Here is a 23,058-nt window from a genome sequence, read left to right as displayed (position 1 = left end):
GTGATTGATGTCTCCAGATTCCATGCCAGCATCCCTTTGGAATCTGGTATATCATTCCACTATCACCTTGCGTTCCTCATTCATTCCACTAGGTTGCATCAATGGGGAACTAAATCCTGAAGTCTCACTCCATTATCCTTCCACGACCTCAGTATCATCTGATTCTTCTTTCCTCCCCCCCATTCCCACCTCTCAGATCCAGTCTCCAGTGATGTGCTCTGCCTCTTTAATATCCTCCAAAACTGACCTTTCTGCGCTCTCTTGGCTGCTACAACCTTTGTACCTGCTGTGGTTGTCTCTCAGATTGATTACTACCAACCTTCTCTCCTGCTTTCTGTATGTCACTGTCGTCAGATGCTATATCTCAGGGCCTCCTCTTACTACAGTCACTTCTCCTCCCTGCAGGCTATTCACAGAACCTCTCCACCTTGAATCCCTTCATTGACCTGTCTCTTACCTCATCATTCTCAACATTCTCAGCCTCACCAGGCCCTACATAAATCTCACTGCTGCCTACATCTCTGATCTCACTTCTTACTTTCACTTCCTACATTCCTCTCATTCTCCTTTCCATTTCCTTCTTTTGGCGTCTTGCCTTTGCTCATGCAGCCACTTTATTCATGGACCATGACTTGTCCACTTGGAGCCCTCACTGTGCTCTCCTTCATAGCTCTCCTAAAATCTCACATCTTCCAGGAATTCTTCCTACCTTGTTCCCCTCACCAATGATCTCTCATCTGAACTGTTATCTCATAATTTGTTTCATGTGTGTTATTGTTGTCTATTTTAGACTTTAAGTTCCTTGGGGCAGGGGATTCATCTCCCTTGATCATGCTGTAAAGCCCAATGTAAATGTACTGGCCTATACCTTTTAAATTAATAATACTGGTTGCTAATTGACAGGTGCTGCAAGATGAAAGCACTTTATTAATTAGAAACTTTGTTGGCAGCCTCAACCAAGAAACACTGATGTATGGGTTGGGAACCAGTACGAACCTCTTACCCATCAAAATGCTCCTCTCAGAGAAGGATAGACGCACATAGCAGCACTGCTACTGTTGCAGTTGCAATACCTGTCTTGTGGACAGAGAACTTTATATTTCTGTGCTGTCGGTCTGGTACTTTCCTTCGCATTTTTCACCACTACATGAAAAATAAAAGTCTTTCCAGCTACAGAAACTCAAAGTATGGGATATCTTTTGGATGAGACATGTTTAACGAAGTTTCTACTGTAATCTGTTCCACTGTCTTGTGTATATGAGCGATGTTAGGTTTCTGAGTGGCAGGCAAGTTCTGGGTGAATGGCACAGGGGGCCCAGGGTCATTTCAGATCCATTGAGCCTGATGGCAATGGATCTGCACCAATTTACACCAGCAGAGAATCTGGCCATCAGTGTTTTCCTGTATAACCATCTTCCTTGTTAATACTCACAAATATAGTGACATTTACCCAAATGAACTGATTGTATTTTATCTGTATTTCCATTTAGGTGTATTTTCTTTGGTGTCATGCCAAGGATATTATCCAGTCTTTCAAAACACTTGAAAGGTAAAATGAATATGATTTAGCTCTGGAACATTACTTCTAGTTTGTATGTATGTTGTTTTAACATGTATTGCATTATCATATAAAAATGCAAATAGTGAAAATTTTTGGAGTCTGATTCTACTTTTACTTATGTTTGTGTAAATTGGGTGCAATTCCATTTACAGGCGTAAGTGAGAGGGTGAATCATTATTTTTTAATTTATATTTTCAATTTAAACAGTGTTTATACTTTAACAAAAATAGTCAAAGAATATGCATAATTTTTCCACTAATTAAATCATGTGACATGACTGCTACAGCATAGTAACTTTTCATCTTTGGAGTTACACGTACCTTTCTCAGAGTAAGGAAATATCACCTGTATGTCTCATGTTTAATTTATTTAGCTGTCTGAAGGGTTATTGGCATCAGTCACTGTGTGCAGTAGCTTGCATTCAGTGACACATGTTTGACAACATCTTAAATTGTTATGGGGGAATGCCTTCTTTGGACCAGATATGAATGTGCAAATATACTGTGGGACAAATTCTGCTCTGACGTATGCCCATATAGCTCCCATTGAAGTCAGAGGGATTTGTGCACACATCTGACGGCAGACCTTGGCATCTACAGTGTGATTTACATATCCCATTAATCGGAAACACTAAATACACTCAGATGATCTTGAAATAGAGGACTATATTCACTAGCCCGGAACTTGGAAGACCTGGATTCAATTCTCTGTTCTACCATAGACTTCCTGAGTGACTTTGGGCTAGTCATGTAATCTCTCTCTACCTCAGTTCCCCATCTGTACAATGGAATTAATAGCACTTCCCTACCTCACAGGGCTGTTATGAGGATAAATATATTAGAGATTGAGAGTTGCTCAGATACTACGCTAATGGAGACCAGATAAGTGCCTAAGGTAGATAGTGTAAAGTAATAGATTACAAAGACTATACCCATATCTTTATTCACAAAATACATATAGAACAGACAGCACCAATTCAAACTTTCCTACCCAGCTCCCTAAAAGTTGGCCCAATTTCCAGGAATTATGGAGTTATGTTTGCTCAGCATCTCTGTAAATCAGGCTCAGTGTGTCTGAACTCTGGCTTGGAAGGAACAACACCAATAGTGCTGGTAGCTGTCTCCTCTCTGCTTGCAGAAGTGTCAACTGTGCTACAGACAGAGGATGGAGATCACCATCTGATTTCACACTGCAGGCAAACTGAACCAATGATCATGAGACAAATGTTTTTACACCCCATCCCCAAGTTCCTGAGCTGCCCAGTTACCTTACAATTACCTTAAAAAATCCATTCTTCTTTTAGGTTCCAATCCTAAAAAGCTGCTATTAACTTTAGTGGGAGTTTTGCCTGCATAAGGCTTATGTGCACTCAGAAAATATTACAGACACACAGTCAGGTAGGAAGGAAGGATTGAACCTTTAGTGTCAACTCCTGCTTTCCCCACCCCATCCTTTTTGGCTTTCTTCTTCTTTAAGGCTCCAGCGGGGCCTTTGATGTGGGAATACAGAGCAGCATCCTCTATATCTTAGTGATAGCTCTTTTTATTTTTAATTAAATGGATGGAAATGTCAAACTATGTAGTATCTATGAAAATACTTCTTAAAACTATGGCTGCACAGGTGGGCAGCATTCCAGTAGAGAAAATTAAACCATGATTGAAAAAGTAATAAAAAATATAGGCAACACCATTTAGAAAGGGGAAGAAATCAGCAAAAAGACTTATTGTGGCCAGGGATAAAATGTTCAAAAGTGCCTAAGTGACTTAGAAACCTAAGTCTTATGGACTTTCAGTAGGATTTAAGCTCCTAACTCACATAGGTACATTTGAAAATTTTACCTGAGATCTTCATGTGGCATCATTGACTTCAGTGGACCCTCCACCCCTAAATGTCAGATCTCCAGCAAGAATAAAAAAGAATGCCCATTCTACTGTCATCATGCATGGTATTGTACAATGATGAAGTACCACAGATGTAAACCAACAAGTTTATCTGGTGATGCCTGACAAAGGTGGATGGAAAGCGAGCTAGATTATCGGGCTCAACGAGTAATGATCAACAGCTCAATGTCTAGTTGGCAGCTGGTATCAAGCGGAGTGCCCCAGGGGTCGGTCCTGGGGCCGGTTTTGTTCAACAACTTTATTAATGATCTGGACGATGGGATAGATTGCACCCTCAGCAAGTTCGTGGATGCCACTTAGTTGGGGGGAGAGGTAGGTATGCTGGAGGGTAGGGATAGGGTCCAGAGTGACCCAGACAAATTGGAGGATTGGGCCAAAAGAAATCTGATGTGGTTCAACAAGGACAAGTGCAGAGTCCTGCAGTTAGGATGGAAGAATCCCATGCACTGCTACAGGCTGGGGATCGACTGGCTAAGCAGCAGTTCTGCAAAAAAGGACCTGGGGATTGCAGTGGATGAGACGCTGGATATAAGTCAGCAGTGTGCCCTTGTTGTCAAGAAGGTCAACAGCATATTGGGCTGCATTAGTAGGAGCATTGCCAGCAGATCGAGGGAAGTGATTATTCCCCTCTATTCGGCACTGGTGAGGCCACACCTGGAGTATTGAGTCCAAGTTTTGGTCCTCCCACTACAGAAGGGATGTGGACAAATTGGAGAGAGTCCAGTGGAAGGCAGCGAAAATGATTAGGGAGCTGGGGCACATGACTTACGAGGAGAGGCTGAGGGAACTGGGCTTATTTAGTCTGCAGAAGAGAAGAGTGAGGAGAAATTTGATAGCAGCCTTCAACTACCTGAAGGGGGGTTCCAAAGAGGATGGAGCTCGGCTGTTCCCAGTGGTGGCAGATGACAGAACAAGGAGCAATGGTCTCAAGTTGCAGTGGGGGAGGTCCAGGTTGGATATTAGGAAACACTATTTCACTAGGAGGGTGGTGAAGCACTGGAATGGGTTACCTAGGGAGGTGGTGGAATCTCCATCCTTAGAGGTTTTTTAAGGCCCGGCTTGACAAAGCCCTGGCTGGGATGATTTAGTTGGTGTTGGTCCTGCTTTGAGCAGGGGGTTGGGCTAGATGACCTCCCGAGGTCTCTTCCAACCCTAATCTTCTATGATTCTATGAAATGTCATAATGATTCCTGAAACATGACTGCTAAACAAACTACAGGCACTGGCCAAATATTTATAGAAAACAAAATAAGAAAATGACTCAGAAACCTCGCTTATGGGTTCTGTTCTCTTTAGGTTTGTGTATAAATCTCATGAACACCAATGAGAATTATGGAAACATATAGAAAAGAAAATAAGCCAAGTCCTATGACTATATTTACTAAGGCTTTCTGACGTATAGAGTAGAGACAGGTGTGGTCCAGTGACCGAAGTTCAGTAGTCGGAGCCAGGAACTCCTAAATCCAAATCTTGCCAGCAGTGATGACCCCCTCTGTGGCTCTTAGCAAGTCTGTTCCACATATTACTCAGCTACCTTACACAGTCACTGTGGGGAGTGAAATAGAAAGAGTGAGAGACAGTATGAGCTGACCCAATGTGCTGTCTTGAGCTAGGGAGGCAGTGTGGTCCAATAGATACAGCAATGGCCCGGGAGCCAGGAGAGCTGGTTTCTATTCCTGGTTCTGCCACTGACCTGCCGTGTGACCTTAGGCAAGTCACTTTCACTATGTTTTGTCTCCCACCTTTGTTTGTCTTGTCCATTTAAATTGTAAGTTGTTTGAGCCAGGGACTTTCTCTCATTGTGTCTTAATAGAGAGCTAATGAGATCTGATCTTGATTGGGGCTTCCAAGTGCTAATGTTATACAAATAATAAATATCTGACCAGACCTGGCTTTCATTTTTAGACAGGTTCCTGAATCCTGAATTAAAAAGTCATATTTTATGCATCACAACTGTGAAAATCCACACACAATACCACTAACTAACACTGTTAGTTGGATCTGGGGGCAGTTCATACAACTGTGGGAATGCTCTTGAAAACAATTATGATGTACTAGTTCTTTACTTCCATTATTAGCTTCACTGCAGCAGCACAATAGAGCCTTTGTTATATGCTCTGCAGTACCTCTATACAGTGTGACATTAAAACATATTGTTCTGTTTGTTTAATCATGTAAAATACTATTCTTTTAGTTTATTTTCAAAATAAGGCTTGCAGTGTGAGATAGTGAAATAAGATCTATTTATAAGTAGATGGCTTATAGTGTGTTACCTCTGAATCGGGGACTTTGTGCAAAGGCAAGATGAAGAATTGATCAGAGAAGCTGGCCAGAAGAAGGAATGCAAACAGATTTGAAACTTGGTGCAAGAGAAGGAAGTCTGCAGTAAGCAGTGGGAAGTGGAGGGACCAAGACTGGCTCACTCTTAGAAAAAAACCACAGTATTCTACAACAATGGGTCAAAACATCACAGTTTGCAATTACTGTTATGTTTGACCCATTCTCTCACTGCTTACCCCAGACATCTTTCTCTTGTCCCACATTGGATCGCATTCTGAGATTGAGATTTCAAGGCCTCCTAGGGTGTTTAACCACACAATTCCCATTTATTTTAATTGTAACTGTGTGGCTAACTCCCCTATGTGGCTTTGACAACTTCAACCAGGAAATCTTGTTGGATTTGTAGATGGAAATGAATGGAGTGGAATCTGGAGAAGGCAGGGGAATCTCTGTAAGGAAAGGATGACTACAGTGGGTGTGAGGAAGGAGTGCAGAATGCTTTGACATACCTGTGCAGGAGTGGGAGCAGTAGAGCCTATTAACATAAACCTATTCCTGTTTAGATTAGTAAATCGTTGTCATGAATGTGAACTTTCATATAAACCCACCCAGAAAGTCGCTATATAATATATGACTATTTCCAAAGAATGACATATGCTATTCCTGGCAATAATGCCATCATATAAATATAAACAATGCCATTGTACAAGAGATTGTGGCAAATAAGAGCAGCATCCTACTTACAATGCAATTTAATAGATTAAACCACTGCCTTTTTATAACATCCTGAAAGACCCACCTATCTAACCTGTTTCACCATGAATGTAAGGAGACGGTTTAGCATTTGTTTTACTGCCATTGAGGAGTAAAGTAGTGTCAATATTTGTACCCAGTAAAAAGTGATGGATTCCATTTCAGATAGATGGGGTAAAATCCTTTGTACAGATGGTATCAATAACTAATCTATTTTCTAGGTTTGGGGTGATCCATTCCGTGTTTACAAATTTACTCCTGTGGACAAACGGAGTGTTAACAGAATCAAAACACCAACTCAATGAACACAAGGAAAGACTAATCACACTTGGTTTTGGAAACATAACAATAGGTAAGCTAAAGGGTTGGTATGTTTTTGGAAGTTCTGCTATAATGCATGATCATTCTAAATATGGTGTCCCACCAGGTCAACGGTAAGTATCGTACCATACATAATAAGGTCCTGATCACCTGCAATGGTCCATACATAATAATAATGGTCCTGATCACCTGCAACTCCTATTTCCTTCAGTGGGAACTGATGGTTCTCAGCACCTTAGTGAATCAGGGCCAGAGTAACAATAATGTCCACAGACTCTAAAAAAAAGGCACGTTGTAAACATTTATTTTGTTGTATAAAATCCCCAAAGCACCTATCCAGTAAGAAAGCACAGAGAGTAATTGAACAAAGCATGTAGTTAAGAGCTTTTAATTGGTGCCATATTGCTAGTGGTAAGCATCTCTCATAACATGGGCCCAACCCTGCAAAGCCTGTCAGGTGAGGAGTCCCACTGAATTCAATGGAACTGCTCCAGTGGCACCAATGCAGATATTTCTTAAGGAGGGGAAGCAAACTCCAGCCCCTGTCCCACCCCCCCCCGGGACCCTGCTCTGGTCCCCACTCATTCTCTGGTCCTCTTCCTGCAGGGTCTCCCTTGGCTGGGGAGACTCTCCTCTCTTTTACTAACACAGTACATGAGCCAGTGGCACCAGGAGTTGAATTCTCAGCAGACTTCTCTGCACTCCACCGTACAGGAACCGACTTCCGGTGCACCAGGGTGGGGGGAGAGCGGGGGAGGTCAAATTTCAGTGGCATTGCGACCGCACAGCTGAAGCGATGTTCCAGACCACTCTGGCAGCAGCTGTACTTATTTAGTATTGGACCACTGCTTAAAAGTGCTGTGCACCTCCCTCCCTGCTCTGCAGCCTATGGAACTGTAAGCGAGTGCAAAACCCTTGGGGAGGGGGTGGAGCAGCATTCGCCCTCCTCCTCCGCTTACCCAGCCCCCGCCAATTAGCGCTACTGAAATAAAGATTCTGTAGGTCAGGGCTGGTTTGCCTTCTGTATTGTAAGAGTCTCTTCTCATAATGGACAATTTTCTCCACTGATAATATGTCACAGACTTTGACAAATTCTGAACATGATCCTCTGAGGTGCTGAGCACCATCAACTCCCAGTGAAATCAAGGGAAGTTGAGGGTAGTCAGCAGCTTAAATGGGAGATAAATGCACTCTGCAGGTGAGGGTACTTCTCTTCTGCTCCCAAAATTGTTCTGCAGGATTGTTTGGGATCATGCTAATCCTCACTGCAGGTGACGGGGAAGAGAGCCAGAGATATGCAAGGAGTGAATAGGCTTGCAGCTTTGGTGTAAATATTTTTTCCCGAGTGAATCCAATAGCACCTGGATCTTAACAACCCCTTGTTTTAGTTTTTCCAAACCAACCACATTTTTGTCTCTCTCTATTGCAGATTAGCTGAAAATAGTTTGCAATTTTCCATTACTCACAGTAGAGTTCAAGGTAAATTCCAAAACTGGTAAAAAATATACTTAATAATTAGGGTTGCCAACTTTCTATTGGCACAAAACCGAACACCCTAGCCCTGCCCCTTCCTCGAAGCCCCGCCCCTTCACCCGAGGCCTGACCCCCACTCATTACATTCCTCCTCTCTTGGTGGCTTGCTCTCTCCCACCCTCACTCACTTTCACTGGGCTGGGGCTGCGGGGTTGGGGTGAGAGAGGGGTGAGGGCTCTGGCTGGGGGTGCAGGCTCTGAGGTGGGGCTGAGGATGCAGGGTTTGAAGTGCAGGAGGGAGCTCCGGGTTTTGGGGGGGCTCAGGGCTGGGGGTTGGGTCAAGGCTCTGGGCGGGAGCTGGAGATGAGGGGCTTGAGGTGCAGAAGGGGGTTCCAGGTTTGGGGGGGGCTCAGAGCTGTGGAAGGGGATTGGGGTACCGGGTTGGGGCACGGGCTTACCTGCGGCGGCTCCCAGTCAGCGGTGCAGTGGGGATGCTAAGGCTGGCTTCCTGCCTGTCCTGGCAGCGCGGACTGCGCTGCGCCCCGGAAGCAGCCAGCAGCAGGTCTGACTCCTAGGGAGAGGTGCGCAGGCGGCTCTGTGCGCTGCTCTCGCCTGCAGGCACTGCCCTCTCCAGCTTCCAATAGCCGGTGCTGACCGGAGTGCCAGGGTCCCTTTTCAACCGAGTGTTCTGAAAACCGGACACCTGGTCACCCTATTAATAATATAGTTGACATTTTCAAAAACTACCTCTGAAATTGGACCCACAGTTTTATACCTACAATTTACAAGTTTTATCCCGTACAGGTACAAATAGAATCCAGATGCCGCATTACCTGATTGCTGCTGCAGATCCAGTATTTAGATATGTAGTTCAGAGATTTTCTCCAGTTGTACTGCATAGAGCACTGGTGGTCTGTGGAGAACATGCCAGCGTCCAGTAGAGAGCAGGTTATTGGCTTCCCTCCTAGTTTCCATCTGTTAAATTGCATTTAGAGACAGCTAAACTACATTCAAAACATTCAGAACCTCAAAGATATGAACACCAGAGTTCTGGACTTACCAGTCAACCGGACACCCTCTGGAACCGGAAGTAATCAGGCAGCAGCAGAGACGCACACAGACACAAAAAAAGCAAATACGTTACTGCCTTGGGACTTTAGCCCTGGGGCTCAGGGTTTCAGCTGGGGGGTGGGGGTTAAGGCTGCAGCCACAGGGTGGGGGGGGAATCAGGGCTCTGGGCAGGGTGGGGGTCATGGCTTCTGACCCTTGGGATCACCAGGGCTCAGGGCTTTAGATCTGGGGGGGAGCACTGGGGCTTGGGGCTTCAGCCCCATGGCTCCGCTCCTGGTTTCAGTCTGGGGCTTGGGGCTTCAGTCCTGTGGCTCCTTTCCTGGCTTCAGCCCCATGGGGGGGTGCCAGGACTCAGGGCTTTAGCTATAAGGGGAGCGCTGATTTCAGCCCCAGCATTCCCCCCATAGCTAAAGCCCTGACCTCTAGCATGTCCCCTCCACCTCGCTGAAACTGGGAATGGAGCCATGGGGAGCCCCGAGCCCCAGCCCCCCCAGGGCAGAAGCCAGGAACGGAGCCACAGGGCTGAAGCCCCGAACCCTGGCACCCCACCTTCCCCTGCCCATGAGGCTGAAACCAGGAGCAGAGCCACAAGGCTGAAGCCCCAAGCCCCATCGCTACTTCCAGATCTAAAGGCCTGAGCTCTAATGCTCCCGACGGTCAGAAGCCCGGACCGCCCCCTACCCAGAGCTCTGCCCCCCCTTCCCCGCATGGCTGCAGCCCCAATGCCCCCTCCCCCAGTGGCTGAAGTCCGTAAGGTCTTGTTTGGAGTTACGGACATTTCAGAGTTATGGACAACCTCCATTCCCAAGGTGTCCAGGTGTCTGAGGTTCTACTGTATTACTTTTCTATGTGATAAATGGCTGTGGTTGCCACAGAAGAGATGCAATTGCAAATCATAAAACATAGTCCATGCAATTGTGGATGACTGAAGTAGGTGATTGATGAGACAATCTCTATATTAACATGTGTTCCACATCAAGTACTGATTTGAGAACTCTCTGTTTGCACCTCTGTGTAGTTCGCACTAAAAACAAAACCCCCACAGGCACAAATATTTGTGGGTGAAATTTTAGACCCAAGTTAGCACATAAGAACAGCCATACTAGGTCAGACCAATGGTCCCTCTAGCCCAGCATCCTGCCTTCTGACAGTGGCCAGTTCCAGTTGCTTCAGAGAGAGGGAAAGAACAGAACAAGGTAATTTGAATGATTCCTCTCGTCCAGTCCCAGCTTCTGACAGGTTGAGGTTTAGGGAGCATGGGGTTTCGTCTCTGACCATTTTGGCTAATAGCCATTGATAGACCTATCCTCCATGAACTTATTTGATTCTTTTTTTAACCCAGTTATACTTTTGGCCTTCACAACATCTCCTGGCAATGAATTCCACAGGTTGACTGTGTGTTGTGTGAAGAACTGCTTCTTTAGGTTTGTTTTAAACCTGCTGCCTATTAATTTCATTGGGTGACTCCTACTTCTTGTGTATGTGAAGGGGTAAATAACACCTCCCTATTCAATTTCTCCATACCATTCATGATTTTATAAATCAGTATCATATCCTCCCTTAGTTGTCTCTTCTAAGACGAAAAGTACCATGCTTTTTAATCTCTCCATGTATAGAAGCTGTTCCATACCCTTAATCATTTTTGTTGCACTTCTCTACACCTTTTCCAATTCTAATACATCTTTTTTGAGATGGGTCAACCAGAACTGCACACAGTATTCCAGGTGTGGGAATACCATGGATTTAAATAGTGGCATTATGATATTTTCTTTTTAGATATTTTTATTATATATCCCTTTCATAACGGTTCCTAACATTCTGTTAGTTTGACTGCTGCTGCACATTGAATGGATGTTTTCAGAGAACTATCCATGATGACTCCAAAATTTCTTTCTTGAGTGGTAACAGCTAATTTAGACTGCAACATTTTGTATGTATAGTTGGGATTATTTTTTCCAAAGTGCATTATTTTTCAATTATCAGCACTTAATTTCATCTGCCATTTTGTCACCGTCACCCAGTTTAGGAGATCCCTCTGTAACTCTTCACAGTCAGCTATGGACTTAACTATATTGAATAATTTTGTATCATCTGCAAATTTTGCCACCTCACTATTCACCCCTTTTTCCAGGTCATTTATGAACATGTTAAATTTAACATCCTTGTAGGGTACCACAGTAGCATTTAACCTCAAAAAGGGGAACTACACAAAAATGAGGAGGCTAGTTAGATGAAATTAAAAAGAATAGTCACAAGAGTGAAATGCCTGCAAACTGCATGGAAGATTTAAAAAAAACCCACAATAGAGGTTCAAACTAAATGTATATCTCCCCCCCGCCCCTCCAAAAAAAAAAAACGGTAAGAAGACCAAAAATGTCACCATGGCTAAACAACAGAGTAAAAGATGTGGTTAGAAACAGAAAGATATCTTTTAAAAATTTGAAGTAAAATTCTACTGAGGAAAATAGAAAGAAGCATAAATTCTGGCCACTGGATAATTGAGGTCCTAAAGGATCACTCAGGGAAGACAAGGCTATTGCAGAGAAGCGAAATGAATTATTTGCATTGGTCTTCACTGCAGAGGATGTGAGGGAAATTACTACACCTGAGCCTAGGGTGACCAGATGTCCCGATTTTATAGGGACAGTCCCGATTTTTGGGTCTTTTTCTTATATAGACTCCTATTATTACCCCTCACCCCCTGACCTGATTTTTCACACTTGCTGTCTGGTCACCCTACCTGAGCCATTCTTTTTAGGTGACAAATCTAAGGAACTGTCCCAGTTTGAGGTGTCAATAGAGGAAGTTTTAGAACAAATAGATAAATTAAAGAGCAGTAAGTCACTAGGACCAGATGGTATTCATCCAAGAGTTCTGAAGGAACTCAAATATGAAATTGTAGAACTACTAACTGATATGTAACCTATCGCTTATACCAGCCTCTGTACCAGATGATTGGTGGGTAGCTAATGTGTAGCTGATTTTTTTAAAAGGCTACTGAGGTGATCCTGGTAATTACAAGCTGGTAAGCCTAACTTCAGTACTAGGCAAATTGATTGAAACTATAGTAAAGAACAGAATTATCAGATACATAGATGAACATGATATGTTGGGGAAGAGTCAACATGGTTTTGTAAATGAAAATCATGTTTCACCAATCTGTTAGACTTCTTTGAGGGGGGTCAACAAACATGTGAACAAGGGTGATCCAGTGGCTATATAGTGTACTTGGACTTGGTGTCCCAAAACACCTGACTTCTAGAGTCTGGGATTGGGTGACAGGAACTGGATCACTCGATAAAGTGGCCTGTTTTGTTCACTCCCCTTTGAAGCATCTGGCACCGGCCACTGTCAGAAGACAACATACTGGGCAAGTTGAACCAATGGTCTGACCCAGTATGACCATTCTTATGTTCTTATGTTGAACAGCACAGGTACCAGTACAGATCATTGGGGGGATGCTGCTATTTACCTCTCCCCATTGTGAAAACTGTCCATTTATTCCTAAACTTTGTTTCCTATCTTTTAACCAGTTACTGATCCATGAGGGGACTTTTCACTCTTATCCCAGGGCTGGTTTGTTTGTTTAACAGCCTTTGATGAGGGGTCTTGTCAAAGGCTTTCAGAAAGTCTAAGTACACTATAGTTGTGACCTGTTTGAAAATTTGTCCCATATATGTAAATTTATATATTACAGATAAATTCAATGCAAAATAAAAGTGATAATTAGTTTCTCCTTTACTATCCTGACAAGATTGAGCCTGTGTTTTCCCTACAACAGGTGGTAGAAGCCATAATTCACAGTTTGGTAGAGAAATGGGAAGGGAATTGATTTTTAAATATTTTATTTTAAATTAAAATATTGGTAATATTTAAGTGTAAGTATATAAAGACCAATTATCCTATCACTTACACATGTGTAAATCAGGAATAAAGTCAGTGCAGTTACATTGGTGTATAACTGAAAGGGGAACTAGGCCCCTAAACAGTTAGGACTCAATTCTGCATCTGTTCCCGATATGGAACTCCTATTGGCTTCTGTATGAGTTTCATCTGCAGAATGGAAGCAGAATCAAGCCCCTACTCGTTTGGGATCTTAAATATTTTAAATACATTGTTCCCTCAAAACTGTGCTGAACTTTAAGAGATGTCTGTGAATGTTTAACATTCATTTTTTATAAGGATTTTGCCTAGAAATTGTAATAAGGCTATAGTTCAAATTTTGGAGGAGGTGCAAAAGTTGCTCTCAGACTAGTGATTTTAGTGTCCAACACGCAGCTAATTTTTTTTTTTTAGCAGGTGACTAAATGTACGACATGAGCTGTTTGACTGAAATCATTATTCTCCCTGTTGTGGTTGTCTCATTTAAAAGAAAAAACATTTATTTCACAACAAATTCTAATCTCTTTCTCCTTTTTTTTTGTTTTAGATGACCATGCACCCCAATGTAATTGTACAACAACTCTCTGTTCGATATTTTCTCAAGGAATGTATTACCTTTATCCCTTCAACATAGAGTATCATATTTTAGCATCCACAATGCTCTATGTCCTGTGGAAGAATATCGGACGCAAAGTAGAACACCACCAACAACACAAAATACTGTTCAAGTTTCATGGCATAACAGTGGGCACGATTTTTGGACTAATTGTGCTGATTAGCACAATAGCAGTCGTTGTTGTGTACTTAATTCAGATAGGACGTTCGAAAATCAAGAGTGAGTTAGCACTTACTATGTTTTACTTATATGCTATCTCCGTACTGACTCTTATGTGTGCAGCTGGAATTGTCGCCCTTCTAATTTACAGACTAGAAGAAAGATCAATGGATAATTCAAAAAATCCTGCCAGGAAACTTGATGCAGACCTATTAGTTGGCACAGCTTCAGGTTCCTGGCTCCTCTCTTGGGGTTCTATCCTAGCGATTATCTGTGCCCAGTCTCATCCGAAATACACATGGTACAATCTTCCTTATTCCATCCTGGTTATTATTGAGAAATATATTCAGAATCTCTTTATCATTGAGTCCATACATCGCGAACAGGAAAAGGTGAATGATGATATTAAAACTCTTCGAATAGTAACTGTATCCAGTGGGAGCACTCTGTCACTTACCCCATCATACAAAGAAATTTACAGTGGAGCAGCTGATATGGACAATGGAAAGTTTCCATACATGTTTGATGGGAATATCTACATGAGAGAAAGAAGTGGCGGTGATGGTTTTGGTGAAGTCAGGAGTCAAGCTAGCAGTCCAGTCACACACTCAACCTCCGATTTCTCACTGTACAGTCGAAACTCAGTTAACAATAAGAGGAGAATCCTGAAGAACATTGCAGCATTTTTATTCCTGTGTAATCTTTCGGTAAGGTATATTGAATGTAATTCACAAAATTAATACCAAAAAGCTCCCTAAAACCACCAAGACTGAGAAGAATATTAATGTTACTCAGTTTTACTCTTTATAATAAGTGAATTCTAGTGCTTGTGAAAGGAGGTGGATTGACTGCACCATTGGGGAATAATGTCTACTTAGAAGTGGAATAGGCATGGGAGAAGGTATTTAACCTTGCAGACTAAAGTCTGTTTATCCACAGTACAGGAATGGCACAGGCAGTGATCTCTGAAACTCTGCCCTGTCAATGTGCCCCCAAAATGATCTGGAGGATTACTTACAGAGGAGAAAAGAATAATTCGGTCTCCATCCTTAGTCTTTCTGTTGCGACTGCTAACAAGACAGGATGTAATTAGTCACAGTTATAGTGTGGATAGTGGTCCAATAGAAGACTCCCAATCCATTTCATATTGGCCACTTAATAGTTGTCAGTCAATTTATTGTTTTTGTCAGACAGACATGAACATAACATAAGAATGGCCATACTGGGTCAGACCAAAGGTCCATCCAGCCCAGTATCCTGTCTTCTGACAGTGGCCAATGCCAGGTACCCCAGAGGGAATGAACAGAACAGGAAATCATCAAGTGATCCATCCCCTGTTGCCCATTCCCAGGTTCGGCAAACAGAGGCTAGGGACACCATCCCTGCCCATCCTGGCTAATAGCCATTGACGGACCTATCCTTCATAAATTTATCTAGTTCTTTTTTTAACCCTGTTATGGTCTTGGCCTTCACAACATCCTCTGGCAAAGAGAACCACAGGTTGACTATGCATAGTGTGAAGAAATACTTCGTTTTCTTTGTTTTAAACCTGCTGCCTATTAATTTCATTTGGTGACCCCTAGTTCCTGTGTTATGAGGAGTAAATACTACTTCCTTATTTACTTTCTCCACACCAGTCATGATTTTACAGACCTCTATCATATAATAACTAAATAAATTAATGGAGATATCCCATCTCCTAGAACTGGAAGGGACCTTGAAAGGTCATAGAGTCCAGCCCCCTGCCTTCACTAGCAGGACCAAGTACTGATTTTGCCCCAGATCCCTAAGTGGCCCCCTCAAGGATTGAACTCACAACCCTGGGTTTAGCAGGCCCATGCTCAAATCACTGAGCTATCCCTCCCCTTAGTTGTCTCTTTTCCAAGCTGAAAAGCCCCAATCTTATTAATTTGTTCTCATATGGAAGCTGTTCCTAATAATTTTTGTTGCCCTTTTCTGAACTTTTCCCAATTCCAATATATCTTTTTTGAGACCACATCCGCACACAGTATTCAAGATGTGGGCGGACCTTGGATTTATATAGAGGCAATATGATATTTTCTCTCTTATTATCTATCCCTTTCTTAATGATTTCCAACATTTTGTTTGCTTTTTTGACTGCTGCCGCACATTGAGTGGATGTTTTCAGAGAACTATCCAGAGTGACTCCAAGATCTCTTTCTTGAGCAGTAACAGCTAATTTAGACCCCATAATTTTGTATGTATAGTTGGGATTATGTTTTCCAGTGTGCATTACTTTGCATTTATGCTTTACATTTCACCTGCCATTTTGTTGCCCAGTTACTCAGTTTTGTGAGATTCTGTGCTGGGGTGGGACTCGCCACTGCAGCACCCCCAGCGGGATGTCCCAGGGATCAGCTCTGCTAACAGTGTACCCTCTTCTGGTGGAGTCTCACTGCCATCACTTCTGCTCCAAGACCCATGTCCCTCCAAGGACTGTGATGTCCCCTTCAGGTCACAGCCCTCCAGCTGTGCCACACTCTGTGCTCCCCCCTTCTGGGGGGACAATATTGCAGTCCCTCAGTCCAGCCACTTCCTCAGTGGCGAGGGGGGAGTGAGGGGAGGACCCAGGACTGCCCACTACTTCAGGTCCTGACCCAGGGACCCTGTAGAATGGCAGCCACATGCTGCATCTCCTCCAACCTCTCAGTCTACTTCCCTGGACCACTTCCCCGCAGCCCCATCTCCACCCTTATCTCAGGGCCTCAGCATGCCAGTCAGCCAGGAGCTCACTCTCACTCCCCTGATCCTGCCCAGCACTGCTCTGTCTAAGGTGCTAGCATTCTTTCTCCTTGATCTCCAGGGAGCAACTGAAGCTGCTCTGTTCTGCAGCCCTTCTTATATGGGCCAGCCCAGCCCTGATTGGCTGCTCCTCGCAGCCCCTCTCTAATTGGCTGCCTCCTGCACAGCCGCCCTAGGGCTTTATTAACCCCTTATGAGCCAGTGTGGGGCAGATGCCCCATCACAGATCCCTTTGTAGCTCTTCACAGTCTGTTTTGGACTTAACTAGCTTGAGTAGTTTTGTATCATCTGCAAATTTTGCCACCTCACTGTTGAATAGTACTGGGCCCAATACAGACCCCTGAGGGATACGACTATTTATCTCTCTCCATTCTGAAAACTGACCATTTATTCCTACCCTTTGTTTCCTATCTTTTAACCAGTTACTGATCCATGAGAGGAGCTTCCCTCTTATCCCATGACAACTTAGACCCTTTGGTGAGGGACCTTGTAAAAGGCTTTCTGAAAATCTAAGTACACTATATCTACTGGATCCCCCTTGTCCACATGCCTGTTGACCCCCTCAAAGAATTCTATTGGATTGGTGAGGCATGATTTCCCTTTACAAAAACCATGTTGACTCTTCCCCAACAAATTATGTTAATCTATGTGTCTGACAATTCTGTTCTTTACTATAGTTTCAACCAGTTTGCCCGGTACTGAAATCAAACTTACTGGCCTGTAATTGCCAGGATCACTTCTGGAGCACTTTTAAAAAATTGGCGTCACATTAGCAATCCTCCAGTCATTTGGTACAGAAGCTGATTTAAATGACAGGTTACAAACCACAGTTAGTAGTTCTGCAATTTCACATTTGAGTTCCTTTAGAAGTCTTGGGTGAATACCACCTGGTTCTGGTGACATATTACTGTTTAATTTATCCATTTGTTCCAGAACCTCCTCTAATGACATCTCAATCTGGGACAGTTCCTCAGATTTGTCACCTAAAAAGAATGGCTCAGATTTGAGAATCTCCCTCACATCCTGAGCCGTGAAGACTGATGAATTCATTTAGTGTCTCCGTAATGTCCTTGAGTGCTCCTTTAGCATCTTGATTGTCCAGTAGCCCCACTGGTTGTTTAGCAGGCTTCCTGCTTCTTTTGTACTTAATTTTTTTTTTTGCTATTACTTTTTGAATCTTTGGCTAGCTGTTCTTCAATATTTTTTTGGCCTGCCTAATTATATTTTTACCTTCATTTGCCTGAGTTTATGCTCCTTTCTATTTTCCTCACTAGGATTTAACTTCCATTTTTAAAAGGATGCCTTTTTGCCTCTGACTGCTTCTTCTACTTTGTTGTTTAGCCACGGTGGCACTTTTTTGGTTCTCTTACTATGTTTTTTAATTTGGGGTATGCGTTTAAGTTGAGCCTCTATTATGGTGCCTTTAAAAAGTTTCCATGCAGCTTGCAGGGATTTCACTTTTGGCACTGTGCCTTTTAATTTCTGTTTAACTAACTTCCTAATTTTTGTGTAGTACCCCATTCTGAAATTAAATGCTACCATGGTGGGCTGCTGTGGTGTTTTCCTTTTTCCCTGCCACAGGGATGCTAAAATTTAATTATATTATGATCACTATTACTAAGTGGTTCAGCTATATTCACCTCTTGGACCAGATCCTGTGCTCCACTTAGGACTAAATCAAGAATTGCCTCTTCTCTTGTGGGTTCCAGCTGCTCCAAGCAGCAGTCATTTAAGGTGTCAAGAAACTTTATCTCTGTGACCTGAGGTGACATGTACCCAATCAATAGGGGATAGTTGAAATACCCCATTATTATTGAGTTTTTTATTTTTATAGCCTCTCTAATCTCCCTGAGCATTTCACAATCACTATCACCATCCTGGTCAGGAGGTCGGTTGTATATCCCTACTGCTATATTCTTATTATTCAAGTATGGAATTACTATCCATAGAGATTCTATGGTACAATTTGGTTCATTTAAGATTTTTACTTCATTTGATTCTATGCTTTCTTTCACATATAGTGCCATTCCCCCACCAGCATGATTTGTTCTGTCCTTCTGATATATTTTGTACCCTGGTATTACTGTGTCCCATTGATTATCCTCATTTCACCAAGTTTCTGTGATGCCTATTATATCTATATCCTCATTTAATACGAATCACTCTAGTTTACCCATCTTATTATTTAGACTTCTAGCATTTGTATATAAGCACTTAAAAATTGTCACTTTTTAGCTCTCTGCCATTACATGTCAGCCAGGCAGCCCCCTCCCCATTCTGAGAATGATGACATATCCACATCATTATGACTTCACAGTTTCCTTTTTTAGGGTACATCTGCTCTGTAGCTGGAGATGTAATTTCCAGCTTGGGTACATGCATTAACTTTTTGATTGAACTAGTGTGCGGAAAATAGCAGTGTAGTCTTAGTGGTGCTCGCAGCAGCCTGGGCTAGCTGCCTGAGTCTCAGATGAGATTGTACGTGGGTGACTAGCCAGTGCCACTACCCAGTCTGCCAAACAGATTTGCTTTGAGGACACTGACAATACAAAACCCATTAAAGTCCCTTTTTTTTTAAGCTTGGGTATGAGCAGCTGCTGCCGCAATTAATACATTTTTAGGCTAACCCTTGTACGTAGTTATGTAAAATTTTACTGTACATTCAGTAGAACATCAGAGTTATAAACACCTCAGAAATGGAGGTATTTACTTTTTAAAAAAAAAAACCCTCTGTTGCTGCCTGACTGGTTGCTGTCTGTGGTTGCCCAGTCAGTTTGTAACTCTGGTGTTCATAACAAACCCCCTTCCCCACAAACCAGAAACACTATGGGCCTGATTCTGCAACATACTGAACTTCCTCAACTGAAAGCACTCATCACCTTCCATGATAGGACCATATTCTGTGAAATAACTAGCCCCAAATTATAGGTTTAATATGATGGTAAAAATGGGCCCTTCCATGGGATCCTTGTTTATACTAGGGCTCACACTAGTGCTAAGACCAGTTCAGTTGTCCCTGTGATACCACCTGTGGGAATTTTTTTTGTAAAACTTCCCAGTGTAATGTGGCCTAAGGGGTTTATTTATCTGTCATCTCAATAACAAATGTAGGTCTCCTTAAAGTAACCATTAATTATGTTCACACATTGAGGCAAGAATCCCTTGATGAGAAGGGTTCATTTACTTGCTGTGGAATTGTTTTATAAAAGTCACTAAGGCCCCAGTTTTAAAGGTATTTAGGCATTGCTCTGCTCAGCATTGCAAGGCCTAAGGGCAAAATTTGTAAAGTTATTTAGGTATCTGAAGATGAAGATAGGTGCCTGAGGCCAGATTTTTAAAGATATTTAGGTGTTTAAAGATGCAGACAGGTTTTTTCTAGTGGGATTTTCAGAAGCCCCTATGCACCTAACTCTGCCTGGGCACTTTGAAAAATCCCACTAGGCACCTATCTGCATTTTAGACACCTAAACACCTTTAAAATTCTGGCCCTTAGGAGCCCAAGTTGCATTGAAAGTCAGCGGGACTTAGGCTGCTATATGCCTAAATAGCTCTTGAAAATAAGACTTACTTGTCTCATTCACTTAGGCCGCGGCTACACTCGACACTTCAAAGCGCTGCCGCGGGAGCGCTCCCGCAGCAGCGCTTTGAAGTGCGAGTGTGGTCACGCGCCAGCGTTGGGAGAAAGCTGTCCCAGTGCTGCAGGTACTCCACCTCCACGAGGGGATTAGCTTACAGCGCTGGGGCTCTGTTTACACTGGCGCTTTACAGCGCTGTAACTTGCTGCACTCAGGGGGGTGTTTTTTCACACCCCTGAGCGAGAAAGTTGCAGCGCTGTAAAGCACCAGGGTAGCCATAGCCTCAGGCTGTGAATGTTGACTGGAACAACCCCTAAATACCTTTAAAATCTGGCCCTAAAAACTGGAAATTGTACTTTCCAGCAATCTTGCTATGGAATTAAGCAATATACATTATATTGTAAGTGCAACACAGTCTTGCATTACAAGCCACCTTTTAATGTATTATATGGAATAGGAACTCAGGCCAAATCTGTTACCTTTAAGCAAGACAGAGGGCCCGATTCTCTGCTTGCTTACACTGGAATGAACCCGGAGTAACTGCTGAAATCCATGTGAATGGAGAATTGGGCTCAGCGATCTTTGACACCAAATGATATTGGTTCATTTGCAGTATAGAAGGAATGAGTATGTCATACCACAGTCACAATAGGCAAGCATCACTTGATGAAGATGATGATGATGACTGATACCAATGTTGTTTTCTTTCCATGCAGCTTTGGATTCCACCAGCATTTGGTTGCCGCCCAGAGTATGACAATGGACTGGAAGAAATAGTTTTTGGCTTTGAACCTTGGATAATTGTTGTTAACCTTGCAATGCCTTTTTCTATTTTCTATCGTATGCATTCAGCTGCCTCGCTCTTTGAGGTCAATTGCAAAACTTAATCTATAAAGAGTCTCAGTGAACAATTGGTTGAATGCATGGCTGAATAAATGAAAGGGTGAAAGAATGAATACACCAGCAGCTGTTTGATATTAACAGGTTCTACAACTATTTTAATAAACAAAACTATAGTTAATAGAACTTAATATTCAATATAATTCATTCCCCCCCACATTTTATTGTACTTTTTTTTTAAGACAGACTTTTCAATATTATTGTAGAGTAAAGTTAACCAAAATGTGTCTGAATCTTTTGCTGTCTAAAGCATCTGAGGCTCAACATGTGGAAACAAGATATATTTTCTGTGTTATTTGTATTGATGCAGTTCTCCTCTGAATGTTGCCTCTGGATGGGATTTTTCAAAAATTAGGAGCAAAGATCCCATTGCCTTTCCATCAGACCTACGCTCCTAAATTACTTAGGCACCTTTGAAAATCTCACCCTCAATTTTTAGCAAAATGTCTTATAATATAAACTGGAAACATAATCTGTTATTTAGATGGGGAAAATTCTGTTTAATTTTCGGAATGAGAAAAATAATATGTTATCATCTTCCTGAGTACACTGTATGAAAGTACAGACACTGTATAGATTTAGATATGGTACTGTATATAATTCCTTATGAGTTAAACATGATTTTATTCATGAACTCCCATTGTTTTATACTTACTATATGAAATAACTAATGAATAAAGTTAATTTCTTTTAATTGTTCAGGTTGGTTTCCAGATCTTTGAAACTGTTTGAGGGGAAAGCTAATCTTGTAGTTTATGTTCAGCTCCAGGTGACCTGTGTTTAGTCCCAGCACTGCCACAAACTTTCCACGTGACTTCGGAGACGTTTCTTAGTTTCTCTGTACCTCAGTTCTCCAGTTTGTAAAATGAGGATAATAATATCTATTTATCTCACACTGGTGCCGTGAGTCTTAGCTAATAATGCCCGTGAAGCTTGGCAGGATCCTTGGGTGGAAGATCACACAGAAAGACAAAAGTACAATTGTTATTTTTCATGAGCTACTGTAACCATGAATATGTGGTGTCAGGAACATAGGAACTGCTATACTGAACCAGGTTAGTGGTCCAGTGGTTTCTCACAGTGGCCAGTACCCGATGCTTCAGGGGAAGGAGCAAGAAACTTGCCATACACCGTTATGGAATAACCTATCCACAAGGAAAGGGGTAACAGGGATAAATATTGTTTACTCCCACCCTGCCTTTTACTGTTAAGTGTACCAGTTTTTCAAGTTCCTTTATACCACACCAACTGCTGGGGTATAAGTGCTGCTAGGGCTGGACAAAGTTCCTTACAGTGAGAGCTTAGGGAGCTCAATCTGTTTATTTTATGAAAGGGAAGATCCAAAGGTGACTTGATTACAGTGTGTAATTACCATCACAGGGAGAAAATAGCAAGCACTAAAGCACCCTTTAATCTAGCAGAGAAAGGCATAATCAGAAACAATGGCTGGAAGTTGAAGCCAGAGAGATTTCAGTTAGAAATTAGGCACAAACATTTAACAGTGATGGTCATTAACCACTGGAAAAAGCTACCCAGGGAAGGATTACAGTGGTCTGCTTAACTTCAACCGATAAAAACAATGTTGCCTACACACCACTAGATGGTGATCTTACACCAATACAAATAATTGAAGTCCTGACAAAGCAGGCATAGTGCAATAAATAATTGAAGTGATTAGATTTAAGGAGCACCTCATACCCCAATTACTTTGGTTTTATTCTGTGAAATATTAGGTGAGCAGGTGGAGTTCCATGTAGCTTATCTACTGTACTTTATGAGCTGGATTCACGAAAGGTCTTAGGCA

General features: G+C 42.5%; 1 protein-coding gene across 1 annotated transcript in view; it reads left to right on the top strand.

Annotated features, from left to right (window-relative positions):
• LOC135879639 (proton channel OTOP1-like) overlaps window positions 1-21,241 on the top strand; it is a 32,481-nt gene extending 11,240 nt beyond the window's left edge. The window contains exons 3-6 of the mRNA XM_065405696.1: window positions 1,491-1,549; window positions 6,717-6,847; window positions 13,789-14,723; window positions 21,071-21,241. Of these exons, the coding sequence (XP_065261768.1) occupies window positions 1,491-1,549; window positions 6,717-6,847; window positions 13,789-14,723; window positions 21,071-21,241 (1,296 nt within the window). The remainder of the gene's footprint in view (window positions 1-1,490; window positions 1,550-6,716; window positions 6,848-13,788; window positions 14,724-21,070) is intronic.
• Window positions 21,242-23,058: the final 1,817 nt, after the last annotated feature.

The sequence above is a fragment of the Emys orbicularis genome, chromosome 5 (assembly GCF_028017835.1).
Source record: "Emys orbicularis isolate rEmyOrb1 chromosome 5, rEmyOrb1.hap1, whole genome shotgun sequence".
NCBI classification, from domain to species: Eukaryota; Metazoa; Chordata; order Testudines; family Emydidae; genus Emys; species Emys orbicularis.
The sequence above is the reverse complement of the archived record's forward strand: the minus strand, read 5'-3'. Positions and strand labels throughout refer to the sequence as shown.